Source organism: Equus quagga, chromosome 9, assembly GCF_021613505.1.
Source record: "Equus quagga isolate Etosha38 chromosome 9, UCLA_HA_Equagga_1.0, whole genome shotgun sequence".
In the NCBI taxonomy this organism is placed as follows: Eukaryota; Metazoa; Chordata; class Mammalia; order Perissodactyla; family Equidae; genus Equus; species Equus quagga.
The window spans coordinates 28,467,283-28,492,165 of NC_060275.1; the positions used below are offsets into that span (position 1 = coordinate 28,467,283).

General features: G+C 47.8%; 1 protein-coding gene across 1 annotated transcript in view; it reads left to right on the plus strand.

The window, feature by feature from the left end:
- Positions 1 to 24,883, plus strand: part of LOXHD1 (lipoxygenase homology PLAT domains 1) — a 169,384-nt gene that overhangs the window by 13,376 nt on the left and 131,125 nt on the right. Inside the window, exons 3-5 of the mRNA XM_046672168.1 lie at positions 435 to 515; positions 2,387 to 2,571; positions 22,023 to 22,121. Of these exons, the coding sequence (XP_046528124.1) occupies positions 435 to 515; positions 2,387 to 2,571; positions 22,023 to 22,121 (365 nt within the window). The remainder of the gene's footprint in view (positions 1 to 434; positions 516 to 2,386; positions 2,572 to 22,022; positions 22,122 to 24,883) is intronic.

The window sequence follows — 24,883 nt, forward strand, 5'->3', positions numbered from 1 at the left end:
CCAGGCAAGCAAGGAGGAAGGCCAGGAGGCCTGCAGACCTGAGAGCACTGTGGCATTCATCATGCCTCTCTTCCTCCTCCACCGTCCCCACTCAGAGCAACCAGAGAGCATTGGAGCTCGACTTTGGAGAGTCAGGTTCTGGTCCCAGCTCTGCTACCAACTAGCAGTTTACTTGTTTGTAAAATGGGGCTAATATTGGCACACGGCAAGGATGGCGTGAGAACCTAGGTGTGAAAACAAGGAACGAATACTAACCATCCTTGCCCGCCACCTCTCCAAACCATGTCAGAAAGGAATCTCAGAATGGGATGGGTTGCCAGGAGCACTTTCTGGATGGGACGGTGGAGGAAGAAGGCGGATGCCAGCCTTGGCTCTCCTCCTGGGCCTGTGAGCCAGGCACTGATCTGTGCTAACTGTGCACACCATCATTGCAGGAGTGAATCTGCCTTTGAGAAAGCCAACGTCGATGTGTTCCGGTTGAGAACCAACAACGTGGGCCTCATCTACAAAATCAGGTGAGAATCTTGCCCCTATCCAAGGGAGGGGCTGAGAGGATGGCAAGTAGATTAGGAACTGACTTCCCTACTGATGCTTTCTGGATGTGAATTACTCTCCTGGTGTCATTGGAGGAGTTACCAAAGGCCCAAATCTTTCCCTCCCACCCTGAGTCACAGAGCCCTAAACTTCTCCAATAGAGATTCACTTCTTTGGGTTAAGACAATTGGGGACAATTTTTTACAAACTTGGCAAATATGCTCTGAGAGACCCTAGCACAATGGTTGGGAGCAGACTGAAGTCCAGATTGTCTTGGTTCAAATTTCTGCCCTGCCATTTACCAGCTGTGGGACTTTGGACAGGTTTCCTCTCCAAGCCTCAGTTTCCTCATCTGTAATAATGGTGCCTGGCTCCTAGGGTTAGCGAGGACTCAATGTGCGAGTGCTTAGAATCGTAGCTGGCGTAGAGTGAGCACTCAGAGAGTGTTAGAGATGCTGGGTCATACTACAGGATGCCTTCTACAGAGAGCTCCCTCCATCCTGCTGTCTCTGGGGGAGTTTTCATGAGTGTGTGGGGATGGATAACCCTTTTGTCCTGGTTGCCAAAGAGGAACCTTCAATTGCTCCTTTTTGCCCTCTCCCCCCTGCTACCCATCCTCATACAAGCTCATGCCCATTTGTCAGAATGTCAAGATCATCTGTGGTCTGGTAGTTCCCAGACATGGACCTGGACAGAAGTCAAATGCTGCCTCAGTTCAGTCTTGATTTTTCTTCCTCCCATTAGAAAAATCTAGGACCACGAGCTCTCCTCATTAGAGAGATAAGGACCTTGGCACTAGTTGTATGGGGTTGTATGGGGCCTCTTACAGGGGAGAGTAGGAAGACGGTGTCAGTGTGTGGGCAAAGGCAACCACTAAGCTGAGGTCCTACTATGTGCCAGGCTCTATGCCTGGCAGGCATCCATGTGTACATCATGTATGTCATCCGTCTGTCTTGAGCTGGGTTTGTCCTGTTAAAGCCGGCAAGAATAAGGCCCACTGTGATGGGACAGGGAGGAGATGCTTGGCGCAAAGTGAGGTCATCCAGGGGTCAAATTCTGGACAGGAAACTAGACCCTAGAGAGGAAACTGGGACAGCCAAGGGTGAAGAGGACTATAGGAAGTGGGAGAAGATATTGGGGGCCAGATTTTGAAGAGTCTGAGTCTATGCTGCTAAATACAGTAGCCCGTGGCCACACATGGCTATCGAGTACTTGAATTGTGGCTGGTCCAAATCAAGATGTGCTGTGCATACAAAAATGCACCAGATTTTTGAAAACTTAGTACAAGATAAAGAATGTAAAATAGCTTATTAATAAATTTTTACATGGTTATATGTTGATGATAAAGGGACTAAATGGAATATATTGTCAAAATTAATTTCACCTGTTTCTTTGTTTCTTTTTCAATGTGGTTACTAGAAAATATAAAACTACATATGTGGCTTGCATATGTAGGTCCTGTGATATTTCTAGGGGACAGCACCGGTCTGGATGGCCATGAGGGATCCTCTGGGTGGATCCTTAGTCTCCTGGACTAAGGAGAGTATCTGGGAGTCAGAGAGAAAGGGGAAGTTCAAGATGGTCCCATTGCAAGCCTTGGTGATCCTGGATTGTCTATGGAAGGCAAGAGTTCCTTGCAGGCAGTGTGTCAATGTAACATTCATTAAAAAGCACATCCACCTTGCAAGGAATCCCCATTTCACAGATGAGGAAACTGAGGTTTGAGAGGTAAAGTAGCAACAACAACAAATGACTGAACCTCTCTTTGGAGTAGACCTTTTGGGTATTTCAGCATGGAAGGGGCGCTGTCTCAGTTCTGCCCATGATAGGGTGGGTGTCTGCTTCGCCCCAGGATCGAGCATGACAACACAGGCTTGAACGCCAGCTGGTACCTGGACCGTGTCATTGTGACCGACATGAAGCGGCCTCACCTCCGTTACTACTTCAACTGCAACAACTGGCTGAGCAAGGTGGAAGGTGACCGCCAGTGGTGCCGGGACCTGCTGGCCAGCTTCAACCCCATGGACATGCCCAGAGGTCAGTGCCGTGCCTGGCCTGTCCGCCATCCCTCCCTGCCTGGGTTGGGCTCGCCAGGCCTCTGTCTTGCTCTGGGCAGTCCCATCTCCCTTGCCACCCTCCAGGGTCTTCCTATTGGCTAGGGTCCCGGTGAGGCCCCATCCCTTCCATGTGGCCTTCTCAAGAGCAAGCTCGTGTACTCTGGGGACTGAAGGGAGTGGGAAAGGCGAGAGGACCTGGAGGCGTGATGGAGGGACGGGAGCAGCCTGAGCATGTTCTGTGTTTTCAACTACTCTTGTCAATGAGTGTCTATGGAGAGTCCCCTCTGAGTTCAAAGGCAGCTTTCCCTGTCTTCCTGTTCCCTTGTTTTCCTCCTGATGCCCAAGAAGGTGAGTTCCTGTCAGGGCTTGGTGGAGGGAATCTGAATCTGCATCTTCCAGAGTTCCAGCACGCTGCCTTCAAGGCCTCCTTGTTTTATGAGGAGTGACACAACTTATTTCAAGTATATCTCTGGCCCAAAGCCTTAAATTCAGTCATTTTTTTCTTTACAGGAGGCAGGGGAACAAAGCATGTAAAAACACACACTGTAGCCCATGTCTGGTTTTATCTCATCTTTGTCCCCTAAAGTCCTGACCCCACCTCACCCCATCATTGAACATATTTATCAGGTGGACATCCCTTGTGGGTACCAGCATCATAATACCCTGATTGCACAGAGTCATGGGCCATCGAGGGGAGGGGAATGTGGCAGCCAGGAGAGAAGTGACTTTCCCACAGTGCCTCAGTAGAACAGCAGAGGGCTGATGCACTCCCTTCCAGCATGTACCTTGTGGTGCACCTTCCACCCTCTCTTGCAACCACGTGGGCAGAAATAAACAAAGCCTCTCTTCCAATCAGCTTTGGCTCTCAATTTCTCTGTATCTCTGATCTCCCCCCTCCCAGCCAACCTTGAACACTTGCCCCATACCTCTGGGATCCTCATTGCAGTAACTTGCAACTTCATTAATTCTTTTCTCAAAAGATATGTTATTGATCTTTTCTCTGACTACAAAAGCCAGATTTGATCATTGCAGAAAATTCAGAAAATAGAGATGGGCAAACATAAAAAAAGAACATCTGTAATTCCATCACCTGGAAAAACATCACTGGTGGCATTTTTGTGCCTTCATTTCTAGTCTTTTCTACCCATATATAGTTTGAAAGGATGGGCTGGTGGAGCATCCCCTGTTTTAGAGCATGTTTATTTCTATGCCATTAAACCTCCCTTAACATCCCTGCTTGTAACAGCTGTGTAGTGTTCTGGAGTAGGGAGTACCACCATCTAGTCACTGAATCCCCTATTGTTGGACATTTATATTGTGTTCCTCCTCTAAAATTTTTTACTGTAAATAATACTATTATAAACAACACACCTGGTTAAAGCTTTTGATGGGCATTTCCAAGTTGCCCTACAAAGTCTCCACCTGTGCGCAGTCCCACCAGCTGTGCAAGAGCACTCATGTCCCTCAGCCTTGCTAATGCTTGGTAGTAGTGTTCAATTTTTCAATTCGATAGGAAAGGGGGCTTTTCAATGTTCTCTCTTTGGTTACTGGTGTGGTTGAATATTTTTCATATGTTTATTGGCCCTTCGTGTTGTATGTGTGTATGTGTGTATGTGTGTGTGGTCTGTGTGTGGTCTGTGTGTGGTCTGTGGGTGTGTATGTGTGTACGTGTGTGTATTGTCTGCTCATGCCCAGTGCCTGTCTTTTTGATTTGATCTTCCTCTTTTGTTCTCTTAGTTCTCTTAGTCTCCCCTTTTCCTGCTTTTCAGCTCCCTGTCCTGCCTTATGCTTCAGTCACATGAAAACCCAGGGTTCCACTGTTAGGAGAAGAGCGTCTAAAGAGTCACCATTGAGAAAGAATTGATGTAACTCAGTGGTTCTCCAACTTACCACAAGAATCATCCGGGGTAGTGTTTTCTTGCCTCTTAAAGTCTCTGAGTCAAGCTACTGGGCCCTCCGTCCTTTTATGGGCTGGAGGGAGCTGGGTTTTTACTATTTCCAGGCTGCATTCCGGAAGAAGGAATGAAAAACATGATTTTTAAATATTCGAGGGACTGCTTTCATAAACAAAAGGTTACGTTTATTTGCTTTTCACCTGGAATTCTATCAACTGGGTGTTTGTTTGCTACAGGGGGCCTTTGATGATTAAAATGGGGAAGATGATTATTTTTTCATCCATGCAGTTTGACAGGTGAGAATATTTCAAAATTCGGCATGTGGGCGATTATAGAAGGAAGGAAGAGGAAAGAAAGGGGACATTTGCAGCATATATCCCACCCCTCACCTTGTTGCCCTCTCCCCACAACCAAGGGCCATCTCCCCAGGTTCTGGCTGATAATCAGCTGGAACCTTCTTTCCTTCCTCCTCCTCGGGGAAGGTAGGTGCCCTAGGTTGACCGAGTGACCCTTTGACCAGAGTGATCAGCAGATAGCTGTGGGTATGGAGGGGACTGGACCTTGATCAGGTTTCTAGATCATTCCTCCTTAGGGGATCTCACGTATCATGCTTGAAGACACAGGCATGAGGGCAGCTTGCCCTCCTTGGTGCCAAAGGTGAGCTGCGGAGCACTAGCACTGCTGTTCCAGACAGGGACAGTCCCCTCGCTGTGCGGCACAGTGCCTGACATTGGCCACGGAGGTTACTTTTCCTCACTAGGCCTCTCTTTAAATGTACTTTTTGGGGAGGTACCCAACATATTCCTAATACCTTGGGGTGAATGGCCTGGTTAGGGCCACCCTCTGGCTTCATGGAGACCACGGGGGAGAAGGTAGGCAGGAGGAAAAACAGAGACAGGAGGTCCCAAAAGAAGGAGGTAGAAGTGGACCAGCTCACAGCGGTGTGGATGGAGGATCCTAGAACCAGCTTCAATTTCTTAGTTGTTCTCAATTGGTTGATGAAATCTCTGCTTCTGACACCTTGAGGAAACCAGGCAGCAGGACCAACCTAAAAGGCTTTGCCCTTTGGTTTTCTCTGCGTCTCATCCCCAGGCCTTGGGGATCTGTGCTGGGCCCGGGGAGCCAGGTTGCTGTGTCCCCTCAGTCCATCCAGGGGTTCCCAGAGCCAGCCGCTCACATTCCACCTTCGAGATTTTCGCTTTATTCAAATACCGCTTCCCTTATTATTTACTTATTCCACTTTAACTCACTTTTTACAACCTATATTAACGTGTAGGTTTATTTTTAAATGAAAGTTGATATCACTACCATAAAAAACCTGTTATCCTTTGCTTTAAATATCACGTATACATTAGCACATATGAAAATAAATACACAACATTAGCTAACCCTCGTGCATCACCACCAGCATCCTACATGCCCTCAGTGGTGGGCAAACTGCACCCTGGGAAACACTCCCAGCCCTGATCTGAGAGGAAGGGAAAGCAGAGGCCAGGAGGGAGGAGGGCTGGTAAGATATCTGGGCTTTCTCCTTCAGGAGTCTTCATTTCACTTCTTCCTTACCACACCCCTGGGGGTGGGGAGGTGAGGGAGGACACGCCGGTGTTAATTACTCGGATGAGTAAACTGAGATCCTGGAGGTGGTGACTCATCCAAGACCAGACAGCCAAGCACTGATGGAGTTGGACTAGAATGAGGGCTCATGGCCAGGGTTCATGGAGGTCAGTTGGACCAATCTCCCACTGTCACAGGAATCCTTTCCACAGCATCCCCCACCGCTTGCTTCGCTGGTCTGGGTTTGAATCCAGCCTTTCTTGAGTGGTGGACAGTTCCCCCTCTCCCAGAGCAACCCATTCCACTGCCAAGCAGCCCTGGTTGTCAGAAAGATCTACCTGAAATTAAACCCCACGTGGTCTCCCCGAGACTTCCGCTTGTCTGTTCCAGATCTCCCGACACGACACAGTGTATGTTTTCGTGTCAGCCCTGCAGCTGTGTGAATACAGCCTCTCTCCTCAAGATCGCACCCCAGGTTCTTCGGTCTCTCCTCCTGTGGTGCATTTCCAGCTTGCCTCCTGAGAAGGCTGGTTTGTCAGTGCCCCTCAAGAATGTGCCTCCTACGCGAGAACCCTGTGCTCCAGATGGGGGCTCCTCAGAACTGAGTGCAGGGGGCCTCCCTGACTCCATCATCCTGCTTCTTTTTAAAAATTGTTACTATTGTGGTAGAATGCACATAACGCCTACCACCTTAACTATTTTTAAGCGTACAATTCAATGATATTAAGTAAATTCACATTGTTGTGAAACCATCACCACCATTCACCTCTAGAACTTTTTCATCTTCGTGGACTGAAACTCTGTGCCTAGTAAACACTGACTCCATATTCCCAGCCCCCAGCCCCTGGTAACCTCTATTCTGGGTTCTGTCTCTTTGAATGTGACTACTTAGGAACCTCATATAAGTGGAATCGTGCAGTATTTGTCCTTTTGTCATTGGCTTATTTCACTTAGCATAATGTCTTCAAGGTTCATCTGTATTGTAGTACGTGTTGGAATTTCATTTCTTTGTGAGGCTGAATAATATTCCACTGTATGTATATACTATATTTTATTTATCCATTCATCTGTCAATGAATATTTAGGTTGTTTCCACTTTTTGACTATTGTGAATAATGCTGCTATGAACGTTGGTGTACAGATACCTGTTTGAGTTCCTGCTTTCATCTCTCTTGGGTACGTACTCAGAAGTGGAATTTCTGGATCGTATGGTAATTCTATGTTTAATTTTTTGAGGAACCGCCATATTCTTTTCCACGGCAGTTTCACCATTTTGCATCCCCACCAGCAATGGACAAGGGTTCCAATTTCTCCACATCTTCATCATACTTGTTATTTTCTGTTTTTTTATTGGTTTGTTTTTGGTAATAACCATCCTAATGGTTGTCAGGTGGTATCTTATTGTGGTTTTGAATTGCATTTCCCTAGTGATAAGTGGTGATGAGCATCTATTCATGCACTTATTTGTATATCTTTTTGGAGAAATGTGCATTCAAGTCCTTTTGCCCATTTTTTAATCAGCTTGCTTGTTTTCTTGTTGCTAAGTTGTAGGAGTCTATCCAGAATATATTTCTGGATATTAACTCTTTATTAGATATATGATTTACAAATATTTCCTCTTATTCCATGGGTTGCTTTTTCACTCTGTTGATGGTGTTTGTTAATGCACACAAATTTTTAATTTACATGAAGTCTGATTTATCTATTTTTTCTTTTGTTGCCTGTGCTTTTGGTGTCATATCCAAGAAGTCATTGCCAAATCCAATGTCATGAAGATTTTGTCCTGTGTTTTCTTCTAAGAGTGTTACAGCTTTAGCTCTTATGTTTAGGTTGTTCATCCATTTTGAATTAATTTTTGTATATTATGTAAGGTAAGGGTCCAATTTCCTTCTTTTGCACGTGGATATCCAGTTTTCTCAGCACTATTTGTTGCAAAGACTGTCCTTTCCGCATTGAATGGTCTTGGCACTCTTGTTGAAAATCATTTGACCACATACATGAGGGTTTATTTCTGGGGTCTCTGCTCTGTTCCATTGGTCTAAATGTCTGTCCTCAGCCAGTACCACACTGTTTTGATTGCTGTAGCTTTGTAGGAGTTTTGAAATCAGGATGTGTGAGACCTCCAACTTTGTTCCTCCTTTTTAGGATTCTTTTGGCTATTCGGGGTCTCTTGATGTCCTGTTTCTTTTAATGCACCCTAAGTTTTAGTTAACTGTTCCTAACTGTGATAATACACCATATTGACTTTGTAGTCAAAGGCTTCATATTCACCTGGAAGAGAAGATGAAAATGTTGCCTCCACCCCAAGTCCTCGGTTCTTGCCCAGGACCTGAAGGCTGCTGGGGAAACCTCTCAGATTTTCCTGACACATCCCCATGTGAGTCAGCAGAAGTGGGTGTCCCAGTCTTGGCTGGTTCCCTCTAACATCTCAATGGAATTGTCCAGGGAGACATCACACCTTCTGATTAAGCATCTCAGACATACATGCAGCCCGAACAGGGAGTTAGCAACCATCTCCATGCTCAGCTCCTTCTTAGAGTGGGTGTCAGGGGTCCTGGCACCTTCTGGGGCCTGGGGAAAGTTGGCAGCCTCTTTTTCAGCATATTTGCGTTGATTACTCCTGAGAGCACAGTCTTGGCTATCGAAACGTTCCGGAAGTGTAGTGAATTTTCCCTCCTACCATCTGCCTCTTGACATCCCCTCCATTGCCATGGATGCCTGACTCCCTTCCTGGAGGATTTCTCCCATCCTGTCTGGAATGGCTCACCCTCTTGACAACCCAGAACCCAGAGGGGCAGAGTAGCTGCATTGACATTTACACACTGATGAAAGCCCCTGGCCAGAATCTGAGTACAGTCTCCCAGGCCTTGAATTGAAGCATTAACATCAATAGCTGCCATGAGTGATGCCCCCTGAGATGCTCTTAGATGCTGGGTCTGGGGTAAGGACGTGGTCCTTTCCCTCAAGGTGCTCACAGTCTAGTGGAGGACTGACTGCCATAGCACAAGGTACCCGCAAACAGGGTGGAGGGCATCATTGTTCAGAGCTCCATGTCCCAAGTTATGGAGTCCTAGGTTCAAATCCCAGCAATGCCACCTACGAGCTACAGGACTTTTGGACAAAATATTTCTGTAGCCTGTGTCTTCATGTGCATATGCTTTACGACTAGCATCTTATTTAAAATCCATTGCACTCCTAGGAGTAAGGTTTATTATTATCCTTACTTTGTACCCGCAATGAAGGTCGAGGTGAACACGCATAGACCACCTCTCACCTCCTCCCCTGTTTCTTGGTCTCAGGCTAGCATCTCCCACTTCTCAACCTGTTTGCTCAGATTGTGTTGGCTCCAGGGTCTGGCAGGCAGTGGCTCTGAAAGCTGTTTTCTCCAGCACTCATAAACCATGGTGAGGTTTCTAGGGACGCAGAGGAAATGGGACTGAAGCCTGAGGGACAGGATGAGACACCCTCCTCCAACCTGCTCCCAGATTGTGGACTGGAAGCCTGACCACTGACAGCAGTTTCTGGGGTTCAGGTCCCATTCCATCAAACCCAGCAAGGATGCAGCAGGGCTGCTCTCCAGGTCCCCAGGGGCCCGCCTGGCTGCTGCCTAGCAGGGGGTCTCCTTGCTCCCAGACTTCTGTCTCAAGTCATTTAGTGAGAATATTGTGGATCTCACACTACAGCATATGCCAGGGTGAGAGGAAATGTCAGAACCACCACCTCTTCTCCCTCACCTGCACTCTTTCATCCTCTCCTTTGGTTTTCTCCACGCCGCCCAAACCCCAGTGGGTTTAAAGCCCCAGCCTCTCTGAAAAGCATCACCTGCTTCCTTGCCTTGAGTTCCCCTCCCACCACAAACTCCGGAGAAATGGAGCTCTGCGCCTTCCACTGTAGTGCGGTGATTCGCAGTGGGGCCCCCGCCCCAACCACAGTCAGGGGATGTGTGAGGAATCTCATGGGCAGAGAGGAGAAACTTTATGACCCACTCCCTGAGATTCAGATGTTCTGGCTGAATCCCAGCCAGAAAGCCACTGCGGCTGATGGGGGTGGGTTGTAGCCCTCAGGTGTGCTGTGATGGATAAATAGCTGAGAAACACTCTGTCTCAGGGACTGCTATTTGCCTCTTTGGGCTCTAACTACTTAATCTGCGTCTGTCTGGTATCTCGAGCCACGCTCAGATTTCTCTGCGGGCAACACTTTCCCTTGTACCTGCAGACTTGGTCATTGGGACTTAGGGGTTTGGGTGAAGATTGGTGGGAACAGGCTCAGGTCTGCACGGTCAGGAGTGTGTGTAGACACGCCCACTTCTGAAGACCAGCAGCAGAGATGGGTGGAAAGAGCTCTTCGAGGGGCAGAGAGCTGGCTTCTAGTCTTGCCCGTCGGTAACTGTGTGTCTTAGACAAGTTAGTCGTCCTCTCCGCACTGCTTCCTCATCTACCAGAAGGTTGGACTGGAGGTTGTCTGAGGTCCTTGGCAGTGCTGGCTCTCTCTGGTACTCTGCTAGCTAAGTGTCTCTCGTCTCTCTTGCTAGGCTCCAGGCGTCTCATGCCCACTGATTTCACTCCCCCTACCTTGATGTTGTCACTTTCGGTGTGACTTTCATGCGGTCCAGCATGCAGGTGCAATGGATAAGCACACTGCAGAGTTGCCCAGGCCAAGGATGCAGGACTCTGCATCCCTCTCTGGCCCCAAGGAGGCTCAGGCCACGTCTCTGAGGCTGGAGGTGAGGTAAGGGGCAGTATTGAAAGATTGGGGAGTAGGGACAGCTGAGTTAGACAGAGTGGGATAAGATGGTGTGGTCTTTCTGGTAGATTCAGGGTGACCAGTGTTGGGTCTTGAATGAGCTTGGGCTGGGGGCCACCGTCTGCTGGCGAGGCAGCCAGTTCTGAATTGTTCTCCAAAGAGACCACAGGGCTGATTGTTGGAGGAAAGAGAGCTCACAAGAAAGAAGCAACAGCTTGGGCAGGTGGGCTGGGAGCAGGCAGGCGGTGGGGAGGGGTGGAGGACGTTTTCTTTCAGACTCCCAGTCTAGAGCAAATGGATTGGCTTTTTTTTTTCTTTTTTTTCTTTTCGCTATAACAAGTGGGACAGCCAGTTCTGGCGGCCGAAAGCTGCCCGCAGCCTGGGTAACAGGGAGGAATGGAATTGTGTTTGTCCAGCACAATCAGTATTTCCACTCCTGCGTATTTCATCAGGTAACTGGGTTATAATTTCATTACTATCCACGCCGTGCTACATAATGATTATCACACAGCTCCAGATGTGTACCCAGTCTTGGCGAGACCACATTGGGCACAGTGCCCAGGGTGCATTTGAAGAAAGGACAAGACAAGAAAGGGATTGTGATTAACATATTAGGGGAATGTGCAACTTGTGCTGACCTGCAGTGTGTTCTGGACCTGCCAGAGGACGGCATGGTGCAAAAGCTAGTGCAAAACGAAAGCAGCCTGGGTGATTGATGCAAAACACACCCATCGTGATATACCAGCATAAATAAACCAGCAGCCTTGATGTGTCCCCAGATTCTGTTGGATGACACCATAGAGGAAGCAAATCGTTCATTTTGAAATACAGCTCTCCGGGTCAGAGAGCACATGGGACCTACACCCCGAGTTCTGGTTCTGGCTTTGCCACCCAGTCGTGATGAGACCTGGGGCAGATCTCAGTGGCTCGCCCATCCTCAGTTTCTTCCACCATAGAGTGGGCACACTAGTTGGCCTCTCAGATCTTTTCAGGATCAGTAGAGTGTTTATCCTCACAAACAGAGAAAGATGGGTTCGGGACTAGCCTTCCTCCACAGGGGCAAGAGGAGCCTGGCTTTTGGAGCCCTCCCTTCTGCTGTGGATGCTTCTCCCCTGTTTCATCCCCCATCACCCCATACTTTTGATTCTTCTGCATAGGGCCCACCTCACCTTCATGAGCATCGTCTCTGGACCCCATTCTCTGTGGTCAAAACCTGGCTCTGCCACTCTACGAGTTACGCAAACATGAGCAGATATCTGGAGCTCTGTGCTTCTGTCTCCTCATCTGTAAAATGGGGATAACGTTAATTCCTGCTTCCTAAAGTGGTTGAGCTGGTTAGCTGAGGAAATGAACATAAAGCCTCAGTGCAGTGCGGTCCATTACCGAGCAGTGACTGTGCGCCCAGCACTGCACTAGGTCCTGAGTATCGCGGTGGTGGTTGCTGTTGTTATTATGATCCTGGTGTTTCCCCTTCCTCCTCTCCTACACCCAGGCTTGTTCCGACTCAGAAGCACAGACTCAAGATTCTGGCATCTTAGAATCAGAACGGGTTTTGGGGCCACTCAGTGCCAGGATCCCCTCTAGGATCCAGCAGCCTCATCTAGACAACTGGAAATAGACTCATGACCTTGACTGCCCTTGAAGCCTGCAGGGAGCACCCCCTTCCCAATCCTCTTCCCTCTCCCTGACGTTCCCCCTTAACCCAGTTGAAAATGATCCCAGGCCCCTCTGAGCTCTGTTCGCTGTGGGTCCTGCTTGGGAGTCATCGTCCCCTCGAATCCTATGGGGGGTGGCCCTGGGCCCACAGACTCACAGCCATGAGGGTTTCCGGGTGGGAGAGCTGGGCCAGCCCTGCAGCGCTCTCCTCCTCTGAACCTCACAGCAGCTTCCCGCCCACCTCATCTGCTCCCACTTAGTATTGCAGAAAATTGTCTCCGGAAAGAGTGGGAAGAAGAGAACTGTTTCAAATGAGGCCTCAATGAAGAATATCAGAGAAATTCAGGACCCAGAGGGACCTTACCTATTCTCCCTCCATTTTATAGAAGAGAAAATGGAAGCCCAGGGAGGGTAAGCCACCTGCTCTTGGTCACACAGTGTAACTATGGGCAAAGCTAGAGCCCTGGGCTCAAGATGCCAGCTTGTGCTCCTCCAGTGTCATTCAGTCATTCAATGGGCACTTACTGGGAATCTTCTATGCACCGAATCCTGTGCTCAGGGTAAATATGTAGGGGCCTTTCTATCTAGGAGTTTAGAGTCTAAAGGGGAGAGAGTTGGACCAGTAAATAATCACAGTGCAAAGAGGTAGACTGCTCTAAGTGGGGGCTGACCCAGGCCAACGGAAGCATAGAGGAAGGATGAATCAGGAGGGCTTCATGGAGGAGGTGATGCCCAAGCTGAGACTTCGTGGTTGAGAAAGAGTTTGCTAGGCTTTCAAACAGAACGAGGGCACTTGAGGGAACTGAAGGGCTCTGATGACACAGCGTCTTGTTCACGGAGCTGGGATCAGGCCCTTCAACTCACAGCTTCACTGAGGCCTCAGCTTCCCTGAGACCACTGCCAGACATGCTCTCTTTCAACCCAGCAGCCAGAACCTTTGGGGAATGCATGGAATTGTATAATTGCCCCATACTAGGTTATTTTGACTTTCAGATAGGTGTTTATAATAACCCTTTTTTTTTTTTCTATTTGTGGAGCTAACACGTCCTTAGAGCTGCATTTGTATGCTTGAAAATCTGCACTTATGAGGCAGACATTGCCTCGGCCTGATCCAGCGGTGGGTGTCCATTCCAGCCAGCAATGGTTTCCTGCTGGACCCCTCCCCTGAGCTCCAAGTGTTGGCCAGAGTGAGCCCAGCGGGTGTCAGAGAAGGGGTTCCCGCCTGCCTGGGGCTGGAGGCATACCTGGTGGCCCTTGCTTCTGCTTTCTTTCTTCCTCCGTCCGGTCCTCAATCCTCCCTCCAGCCTCACAGTCACTCTGACCAGCTCAAAATTGGCTGGTGTCAAAGTCGGCTGGAGGACGTAAAAGTGTCTGTCACGTGCACGGGTTTTCTTTACGGGTGTCGTATAGACTCGCAGGAGTTTGCAACAGCTTCCCCTGGACTCCAGGGAGCATGACTCATTCAAGTATTAACTTTAGGTGACTTCAATCTTTAGTTTTCAATTACAGGGTAAAATATGGCTGTTGTCAAAAATTTCAAAAAAGTAAGAATAAGAAGAATAATAATAAAATCTTCAATAATCCCATCACCCCAAAGTGATAATAGCTAAATTTTATTGGGCACTTAGAGTCAAGCACCTTTCTGATCTATCATCTATCTATCTATCTATCTATCTATCATCTATCTATCATCTATCTATCTATCATCTTCACAACAGTTCCAAAAGGGAGGTATTATTATTATCTCCATTTTACAGATGAGGAAAACTGAGCGCAGAGAGGTTAAGTAATTTGCATATAAGTGATGGAGCCAAGAGCAAACCCAGAGCCTTGAACTTCATCACTGCGTAGGATAGCCTTGGAGACGCTCCTGTTAACACTTGGGTGAATTTCCTTCCTGTTCTTTTTTTGTGCCTGAATATGTTAAACACTACATATTGATTAAAAATGGTATTGTATTACAGTCAACTTTGTGACCAGGTTTTTACACTCAATATTCTATTCTAGCATTGAATAATCTAAACCATTATTTTAAATGGCTGCATGGTATTCCATGAATGGATGAATACCACAATTCACCCCAACAATCCACCATTTTGGATATTTTAAGGTTGTTCTCAGTTTTTTGTTATTATTAACAGTGCTGTGATAGACGTCTTTATAGGTAATCTATGAACACAATTATTTCCTAGTATAATCTATTTATTATGCACAGGGATTGAATTGTTGGCTGCAGGGGTTTGCAGAATGTTAGCATGTAGTATCACCCACCCCCCAGACTGCGTTCTGTTCCTCCAGCAGCGTCTGAGAAGTGCCACTTTCCCAGAGCTATGGGAGGATACACTCCAGCAGTGGAGTGGAGCCGGGGTTGGAAAGGGAAGAAATGGAGCTGAGGTTGCAGAGCGTGCAAGTGGACGGGATGGGTCTTCTGCAGAGCAGCAGGAGAGGGAGCCAAGGAAGATGAGTGACTGAGGGGCACGTGGAAATAGCTCCGTGGGCTTCGAGATGAACTGGATGGAGGATGAGCATGATGAGCTAAATGGAGTGAAAGTTTATCTCCATACTGTTTCAACACCTGATAACCTCAGGCTTACAGTACAGTTTCTCAGGAAGACTTATTAGATGCGTATTTATCTGGGAGTGCTAAAGGGGTAGAGTGCTTTTTCTTGATTACTTCTCATGAGCAACTATTAAGGACTGAGTGATGGTTTAATGTTGTTGCATAACTGGACTCAGCTGAGGTCAAACCCACGGCTTGTTTGAGCACCTGTTAAGTACCAAATAAGTGACATAGACCCCAGGAGTTCTGGAGTGGAGCACAGCAGCTCTGGGAGGTGGAGTTTAAGCTCAAACGGCCAGGGTGGGTGGCAGCTCAGGGAGAGTTTCTTGTCCAGATCCCCTGAGTCTGCATCTGGCTTTCACCCTTTCTAATGGCAGGGTCTCGACTTGGTTAACTTTCTTTTTTTAAATTTTTTTTAAAGATTGGCACCTGAGCTAACAACTATTGCCAATCTTCTTCTTTTTTTTCTCCCCAAATCCCCCCAGTATATAGTTGTATATCTTTTTATTTGTGGGTCCTTCTAGTTGTGGCATGTGGGACGCTGCCTCAGCATGGCCTGATGAGCAGTGCCATGTCTGCACCCAGGATCCGAACCAGTGAAACCCTAGGCCTTTGAAGCCAAGTGGGCAAACTTAACCACTGGGCCACGGGGCCAGCCCCATGGTTACACTTTCTTAACCTCCTGCTTCCATCACTTTATCAGTAAGTGGTGACAATAGTAGCAATAGGGTCTGTCATCGTGAGGATTCAATGAGGTAATAGATGTGACTGACCTATAGTAGGTCCTCAGTAAGGAATAGAGGCTCTTTTTATTATTATTTTGATGAGCAGGTGCATCTGCAAAGGCAGTGAGTTTGAGGGCATTCTAGAGAAAGCAAAAAAGTTCCAGTCCTATTTGAAGAATAGGGTGAAGCTGGGTGAGAGATTCTGGCTTCCGGACCCTTGAGAAGGAAGGGGAAAGCTTCTGGGGGCAGCCTGCAGGAAGGGAGAACTCGAGTCCGCTGGCCGGGAGGGCGTGCATGGGTCAGTGGCCATGGCCCAGCTCTGGGCACGGAGCATTGCTGCTCATCCTTGGATTCCGCTGACCACACCCTCCCCACACCTGTGCAGGGTTGAGTTGTCAGGGACCTTCCCTGGCTGGGGGAGAACATTCCACCTTGTCCCCCAACCCCGGGGCAGCCCTGCTGAATTTCTCTCCTCAAGGTTTTCATCTCCTCCTACGCAGAGCCGGCGAGATCTCACTTCCCCACGTCTGGCTCTCAGTGAGCGGAAATGATGGCTGTCGGTGCAGGAACCACTGCGGATTCGGTTGGGGGTAAAATCAGGTCCGGTCATCCTCCTTCCAACCCCCTCCTCACCCCTCACTTGCCCAGACAATAAAGCCACATGCTAATTACACAGGATCTGAGAATGGATGAGAGGCAGGGAAAGAAACTCCAAGCGTCAGTTCATCACCAGTTCATTCATGAGTCTCTGCTTCCCAAAAAAGCCTGGACCACGTGAGCTTCTTGAGGCTCAAATCACGTTGTGTGGGATGGTCCCTTCTTCGCAAGCGAGACGGGGGCATTAGCTTGACTTCTGTCGTCGGGAACGTGACAAGCAGCTCAGCTGGGCTCAGCTGTGCATGTGGCACCAGGAGTCGGGGGTTCCGGCCCCCTCATGGTTGTGCCTTCCCCCGCCACCCAGGGTGACTCTTTGATGTGTTCTGTCTTGGCTGTGTGCTGACTGTTCCAGACAGAGTGCAGGGGAGGCTGTGGGGGCGGCTGGCGCACCCGGCACAGGAGGCAGCTAGGGCCTTCCAGTGCCTGCCTTTTCTGGAAGCCCACGCAGGCAGCTTCCGCCTGGCCTGCATGGGACAGATTTCCATCTGGAGGGAGCAGCCTTGTGCCTCTGCCATGGGGCCTGCAGGGGAAGAACAGGGCGAGGCGGGTCTTGTGTATCCCCTGGGCAGGACGAGAAGGACACAGGCCACCCGATGCTGTGGCCTTGAGGCGGCAATCTGCTTTTAGGCTGCAACTACGCCGTCTGTACAGGTCCCCAGCTCAATTCTGTTTGGCTTTGGAAGGCACTCTGTGATCAGCTTCATCTCTGGTCTGTATCCCTTATTGTATATTGTTCAGATCGATGCTCAAATCAGTTTAACCTCTTTGGGCTCACACTGACCTTGAGTGGAAGGAGTCTACTACCTGAAAGGTAGGGTTGCTGAGTGCAGATGTGCAGGTGGTACACTGCACAAGTGCCACTCCATAAGGAGACACTTTTCACATCTTGGAGTTTATAGATTTGTGCGTTTATTGTCACAATTATCCAACAGATGGCAGTAAAGTGTCTTGAAGAAGGGATCTCTCTTCCTAATGTACACAAAGGTGCTGTATGGGCTAATGGTAGCCCTGCCAAAAGGCCAGAGGGAAACCAGCTCTAGGGAGGATTTTATAGCAGCTAAGATCCCAAATGGGTAAACCACAGGCCAGCTCTAGAGTAGGGGCTTGGGTGACAATTCCCAAGATGCATCACTAGGCCCTGCTTCTCCTGTGCTTGCTCAGGAAGGGCAACGAACGCCTTGCTTTCCCCTTCTCCACCTTGACCTTGCTCTGTCTTCCCATCTCTGCTCCTTGCTCCCTCCCAGCCAGGCAATGAGCTGAAGGCACAATGCCCAAGGTTGCAGAGCTGGTGCTGCCATCTATCCCCACCTTCAGGAACCCCCAGACAGCCCCTTCTCCACTGGACTTGGGGGAGCATCAGGCTAAGCCCAGTCACACAGCCTTGCGGGGGCAGGGAAAGCAGCACCAAATGTCAGCGTCCATAAATAAAGTTTTCTTGGAACACAGCCAGGCCCGTTTGTGTACACAGTGTTCACATTGAGTTGGGTATGGCTGCTTCGGTAACAGAGTGGCAGAGCTGAGTGGTTGCAACAGGGACCAAGTGGCCTGTAAGGCCTAGAATATTTATTATCTGGCACTTACAGAAAAGTGTTGCTGACCCTTGGCTTAGATCACAAAAGGCCATGAGGGATGCTGGAAAGAGCCCTGGACTCAGAGACAAGACACCTGGCTTTGAGCCGCTCTTGCATCTTTTAACAGCTGTGCGTCCTGGGGCAAGCCACCTTGCCCTCCGAGCCTCAGCTTCCTTTCTGTCAATGAGGATGTCAATAGTACCTGCCCCGCCTATATTATGTGGCCACTGTATGGATCAGATGACATCAAGGATGTGCAAGTTCCTTGTGAACTGCAAGACCTTTGTGAATGTTTAGTATTATTTGCCCAAGAAGGTGAGTCAGCCCTGGTTATTCTCTTTCAACCCTTTCCTCTCCTCATCTTCTCCTGACTGCCTTGTTCCCTGTGACCTCTGGGGCAGGCATTTGATTGACCCTTCACCTTCCCCTCTGGCTGAAAAACCCACTTGTGACCAGATGGCAAGTTTGCACTTATTGAAATTCTGATCACAGGAAACCAGGGTGGGGGTGGGGGGTCTCCTATGACCATCTCAGAGGAAGGCTTGATGCCCTGCGCTGACAGCTGGCCGACCGTGAGAGAACGAAGCCCTGCTCTTATTCAGCCTTGCTCTTCCATCAACATATGCATTTAATCACAGTTTAGGATTGGCACTGGGCCCTAGGCCTTGTTTGGAAAATGGCAAATCAGATAGTATGGGGTTCTGCTTGAAGTGGAAATGTGGAAGAAAGAAGGAGAAGAGTAGCATAGTAGGCCTCATTGTGCATCTATGGGGCCTTTTAAAGAGTGGTTTGTAAGGTGTGTCCCCCCACCCCCCTGCAGCCCTTGGCCTTTCCTCTGTGTGATCAAAGGTCACCTGACACATGGGGATCCTGCTCTCCACCCAGCCAGCTGCATGGGGACCCAGGGCTCCATCTTGCCATAGAAAGTTCCACAGAGTCTAGAAGACAGTCCAGTCTTGTTCCAGAATTGACTTCTTCCCGCACTCTGTTCACTTGACTTCTTGATCCCTGGGCGTGGATCCCTTGTCTGCCTCAACTGGAAAGGCCTGGAAGCTCTTTCCTACCCCAGCTCTGTCTGGTCCCTTGATCCCCTGCCCTTGGCTTGTCTCCCACATGGCCTCACTTCAGTCCCGAAGCTCTGCTTTCCCAGGACAGGGATGCTGTGTGTTCCCAAAGCCCTGCCTGCAGCTCCCGTTTCCCAGGCCTCACGCGCACCGGCCTTGGGTACCTCCCTCATCTTCTGAGATGCTCCCCTGCTCTCCTGGCTTCCCTCCACACTCTGCAGGGCTGCCTTTCCTGGTCAAGTGTCGTGGGATTGCAGATTGAAAAGCATCCTTGGTGTTCTCACATTCCCTCACCTCTGGCATTTTCTCTGCAGCATCCCTGACAGATGGCTCTCCATCAATGTGCTTGGCACACAGTGAGTGCTTAGGTGTCTCTGGGGATGGGAAACTCACTTCCCCCAAGGGCGTCTCAGTCCTTTGTGGGACAGCCATAGCTACTAGAAACTATTTCTATTGGTGAGCTAAAATATTCCTCTTTATAATTCAACCCACTAACTCAAATTCTGCCTCCTGCCATGATTCGGAATGTCTGATACTCCTTCTACAAATGCTTCCCAGCTCCCCTCATCCTTTCTCCTGCCTCGCTGCGCCCAGTTCCCTCTGGAGTCCTCCTGCCCCTTCTGACTGACCCATGCTCAACAGTGGCCTTCAGAGCCTTTCCCAGTCCCCACCCCACCCTGGCACCACTGGTCAGGGGGCCTTGGGCATCTTGCCACCCTGCAGAGGAGTCTTGCCTCTGTGTGAAGGGAGCCCTGGACTGAATCTGAGAAAGGACTTGAACCAAAATGAATGGTTCTCAGAGGCCCTACCAGCCAGGGGAGGAAAGAACCAACTCCCCAGTGGAAGGCCTCTGCAACTTGGAAGATGATCAAGGGCACAATCAGTTGGATGTGACTGAGGCCTTCCTGGTCCTTTACAACCACACGACTCAGCATCTCGGGAAGGGGAACCTGGAAATCTGCCTTGTTAAGCTCTCCAGGTAGCCTGAACATGGCCCGAGTTTCAAGCCACTGACCTGAGGGTTGCCTGGGTCTGTCCTCTTCTGAAGGCCCTGATTCTATCTCCCATCTCAGAGGGTCTTCATGGGGAAGCAAGAGGCAGTGGGGATCTGAGAATGATTGTCCTGTTGGAGCCTTCAGTTGGGGACAAGGATTGGAGGGTCTTCCCTCCCCTTTGATGGGTTTCACCGAGTGAAGATTGAGAAGAGAAAGAGAAGACGTTGCTCCCTCTTGGCTTAGGGTCCTCAGCAGGTCAAAGACCAGCCTTCAGGGCTGTAGGGGTGGGGTGTCCTGTGGGTCCACCGCAGTATTCTGCACTGTGGCATCTCTAGAGGGGCTGGCCCTGTACTGCTGGGCACGACTTGAGATGGGGAAGGGACACAACTGGGTTTTCTCCTCATCTCCCACCTGAGTCCTTTGCCCTGAGCAACTTCCCTGGGACTTTGAGCTTCAGGAAATCCGATTCAATTCACTTTTCGACATACTCAGTGAGACTCTAACCTGTGCCCAGTATTGCCCTGGGGGCTGCGGGGAGGCTACAGAAGAGAAGGAAGTCCTGCTCCCAGCCGTCTTTTAAGTTCTTGAGGAACTTAAAAGCCTCGCCTGCAAGAAATAGCAAACAGTACAAGGCAGTAATTGACGAAACTTGGAAAACATTGACACAGACAACAGACTTGGCCTCTCAGGTGGAACAAGAACTGAGGGCACAGACAGCTGCCGGTGTTGGGGCAAAGTGCAGGCCGGAGCCACGGAGGGCAGAAGAGAAAGAGCCCTGAGGGCTGGGACATCAGGGAAGTCTCTAGGGTGGAGGTAAGCGGAGGGTCTGAGACTCTTGCCTCAATTGAGACAGCTCTATCTTTTTCTTCCTGAGGAAGATTAGCCCTGAGCTAACATCTGCCACCAATCCTCCTCTTTTCACTGAGGAAGATTGGCCCTGAGCTAACATCTGTGCCCATCTTCCTCTACTTTATATGTGGGATGCCTGGCACAGCATGGCTTAATAAGCAGTGCATAGGCCCATGCCCGGGTTCCGAACTGGCAAACCCTGGGCTGACAAAGCAGAATGTGCGAACTTAACTGCTACACCACTGGTCTGGTCCCCAAAAAGCTCTAATTTTTATCAGCTTCACATATTGGGCTTGAGACATCTGAAAACAGGATTCTGCTACACAAAAAATAGAAAACCATTGCAGGAAGGGAAAAGGAAGGGAAAGTTGCCTCAGTTCTTGAAATTGTCAGCACCGGAAGAAAATCTAGAGGGGTCTCTTTTCTGTACCACACTGCAACCCCTGCCCTTTGCCCTCCACCCTAAGGCAAGCTCCAGCTGGGGAGACCTGGGCAGGGGTCATGATGTTGTCAAGTTTCCATTGAGCCCCATCCCCTCTCAAGGCCATGGAGAAGGCTGAGGCATTTGGGGGTTATAGAGAATGGATTTCTGTTCAATAAATGGAGCAAAGGTATAGGAAGCAGATACAGGTCTTCAAATGAGGTAATCCCTAAGCATGCATTTGCTGGCTTCTGTTGGTGCCTCTAGCCTTTGCATTGGTGATGGCCTTGAAATTTACATATAAGTTTGATTTCATTTGCATAACCCACTATCTCCAGTAAATTTTTATACTGTGATGTAGTGTAGAGAACAGATAGGAGAAGGCAGAGTAGATGCAGGGGGCCAAGTTAGAGTCATCTCAATAGCCAAGGGACACACGCTGGTGAGTTGGTTGAGGGTGGCACCTTGGATTTGGGTTGACTGATGCAGCCCAAGGCAACACGTTAGTAGATGAAAACAGAAGTCCCTTCTTCCTCTGATTTTTGCTATGCATGCAGTTTAGCAAAGACCATTTGGGAACCAATATCAGGCGACTCGTTTCTTGCTTGGCTACTGACAGTAATGGGGACAACTCATGCATTGCTGGAGGGAAAGGGGATGGTGTGGTAGCTGCTTTGGGACCTCTCTTCTTCTCTCCTCAGGATCCCAACGAGCTGAGGCTTTCTCTGTCCTCATTCGCAGGTAACAAGTATGAAGTCAAGGTGTACACTGGTGATGTCATTGGTGCAGGGACTGATGCCGACGTCTTCATCAATATCTTTGGAGAGTATGGAGACACAGGTAATGCAAGCCACGCCCAGAACTGCTTCTTCGGTGGGCTGTTTCCCACCCTCCTGGCAGAGGAAGGCAATTCCAGTCTCCTCTAGGTTCTGCTGTTCAGCATCTCTCTTCTTGCCATGTGGTTTGTCATGGCCTTCCCTGGGCAGCGAGGTGCCCATCTTATAAAATTTATGTGTGTGATGTGTTTTCAGAATACAGTGTGCTTGGTTTGGGGGTTGAATTTAAATAGTCCTGCATCCTAGAACAGACTCAAGCTCCACATCTCCGGGGAACTCATTTTCACTCACTCTCTTTGTCTCCCTTAGCTCCACACCCATGTTGAATTATATTTGGGGATGCAGCTGGGCATGGCATGATTCAGTGCAGTGGCTTGGAGCAGACCAGAATGGGGCCAGGGGGTCGAAGCAGACTTGGCCTCTCAGGTGGAACAAGAACTGAGGGCACAGACAGCTGCCGGTGTTGGGGCAAAGTGCAGGCCGGCAGAACTGAGACAGGTGGTCCTCTCCGGCTTCTGCCAATTTAGTGGCATAGCATGGGAGTCAGAAAAGCTGCAGAGACATGTGAATTTTGCACACAATGCATTAAGTAATGAAAAATGCATTGTTGAGCTTATAAGAAAAATGTAATCTCCAGGTGCCAGAAATGAAGCGGGAACTCAAAGCCCAGGTGTTAGCTGTGCATTGACACTGGTTCTTGGGAGGAGGGAGCTTTCGCGTTCAACCATCTCCAGGATGGATTTTCATACCCATTTGGGGTCAGAAAATGAGATCTTGGCCCTGCATGAGGCAAGATACACAAAATTAGAACCACACATAAAGCCAGGAACCCTGAAGCTTCACAGGAACGTCTTCCATGAAAAAAGAGATTAGGACAAAACTGGCTCGTCAGTACAGTAAACTTATCTCCACAAGAGCTGTGATTAAAAAGACAAGTGCTGAGAAACTGGTACCTCAGGCCTGCACACAGGTGGGCCTGAGGTCTGACTTTGCACTAGAGTGCGATTTGGGAACCTCTCTCCCTCAGGGACGGCAAATTGGTTCCATGCAGTAATACCCTTTGGCGCTTGGCAGATACCTTAGCAAGACTGTGTGAGATTCCCACAGATACAGCACTGGAGATGAGTTTACTTTCCAAAACTACAAATCACTCGAGGACACATCCACCAAGACTAAACTCTAATAGACTCCACAAACAATAAGATTAAATCCTCCAGAATTTCCCATAAAAGAGAAATCTTAGAAAGGCTATAACTTAAGTATGTTTATACTGACCATAAATGTGAAAGAAACAATTCAATAAAGTAACAAGACACCTTGAAAAATACAGTAAACAGAAATGCAGGAAATGAAAATAGAGTTATTAAATATAAATACTTAATGGAGGGGTTAAACAGCACAATTAGAAACGACTGAATAGAAAATTAGTGAACTGTGAGATAAATATGAACAAAATATGCAGAGAAACAAAGGGTTGGAAAATATAAATGAGAGATCATGAGACCTGGAGGAGAGAATAAGTTCTGACAGGTGTTGAACAGGAGTTCCAGAAACAGAACATATAAAATAGGTGAGAGGCAATATTTGAAGGATAATGGCTGAAACTTTTTTCAGAATTGAACAAAGATATGAATCTTCAGATTAAAGTGACAAAATGAGTCATTGAACAGGATAAATAAAAACGGATCCACATTTACATACACTGTGGTAAAACCGAAGGCAAAGAGAAAGATCTTAAAAGTCATAAGTCAAGTATGCATATTAAAATTGTAAAGTTTACCACCAAAAAGTAGAAATGAATAACTTCTGAACCAGTAGAGGGAATAAAAGGGAATAAAAATTTAATCAACCAATAGAAGGCAGGAAATGAGGAAAGAGAAGCAAAGAAAAAGCATGGCTAACAGCCAAAGTAAGGTAAATGTCTAAATAACACAATAAATAGAAACAAACGAAACTTATCAATTAAAGGATAGTCTCATATTAAATGAAAAGAAATAAAATCCAGCTTAAAATATGATATGGAAAGGCTTAGAATAAATAAGATGGAATAAAGTATACCAGGAACATATCAAAAACAGGAGAGAAGCTGGTGTAGTTATATTAATATCTATGAAACTTCAAGGCAAAACACTTGATTAGAAATAAGTATATTAGACAATGATAGAAGGGATAATTAACTTGGAAGATATAATAATTCTGAACTTGTATGAATTTAACATATTCCCAAAATATGTAGACCAAAAATTAACAAAATTCTTGGAGAAACTTGAAAAGTACCTAATCATATGGAAGATGTGAATACAACACTCTCAATAACTGATAAGTCGAACTGATAAAAATTTAGTATGTGCACAGAAGGTTTTAACTACACAGTTAATAAGCTTGATCTAGTGGAAGTACATAGATTTCTGCATCCAACTGATAGAGAATACACATTCTTTTCAAGAATATAATGACCACATGCTAAATCACAACACGTCTTAATAAACTTAAATAAATCATTAATATATAGACAACATTCTTTGAACTTATGCCAATAAAATTAGAAGGCACTTCAGCCTTCACTCTATTTAGAAACAATCTTTAATTTTCAGAAAAAATAATGACCATCTATAAAATCCAGGAGAATTTACAAATTGTTAGAACCAATGAGAGAGAAAGTTTATAAAGGTGCTGGATACAGGATTAATAAACAAATATTGATAAAAACATCAAGCAAACATTTAATTTAAAAATATACAATTTATAATAGCATTTACAAGGTGC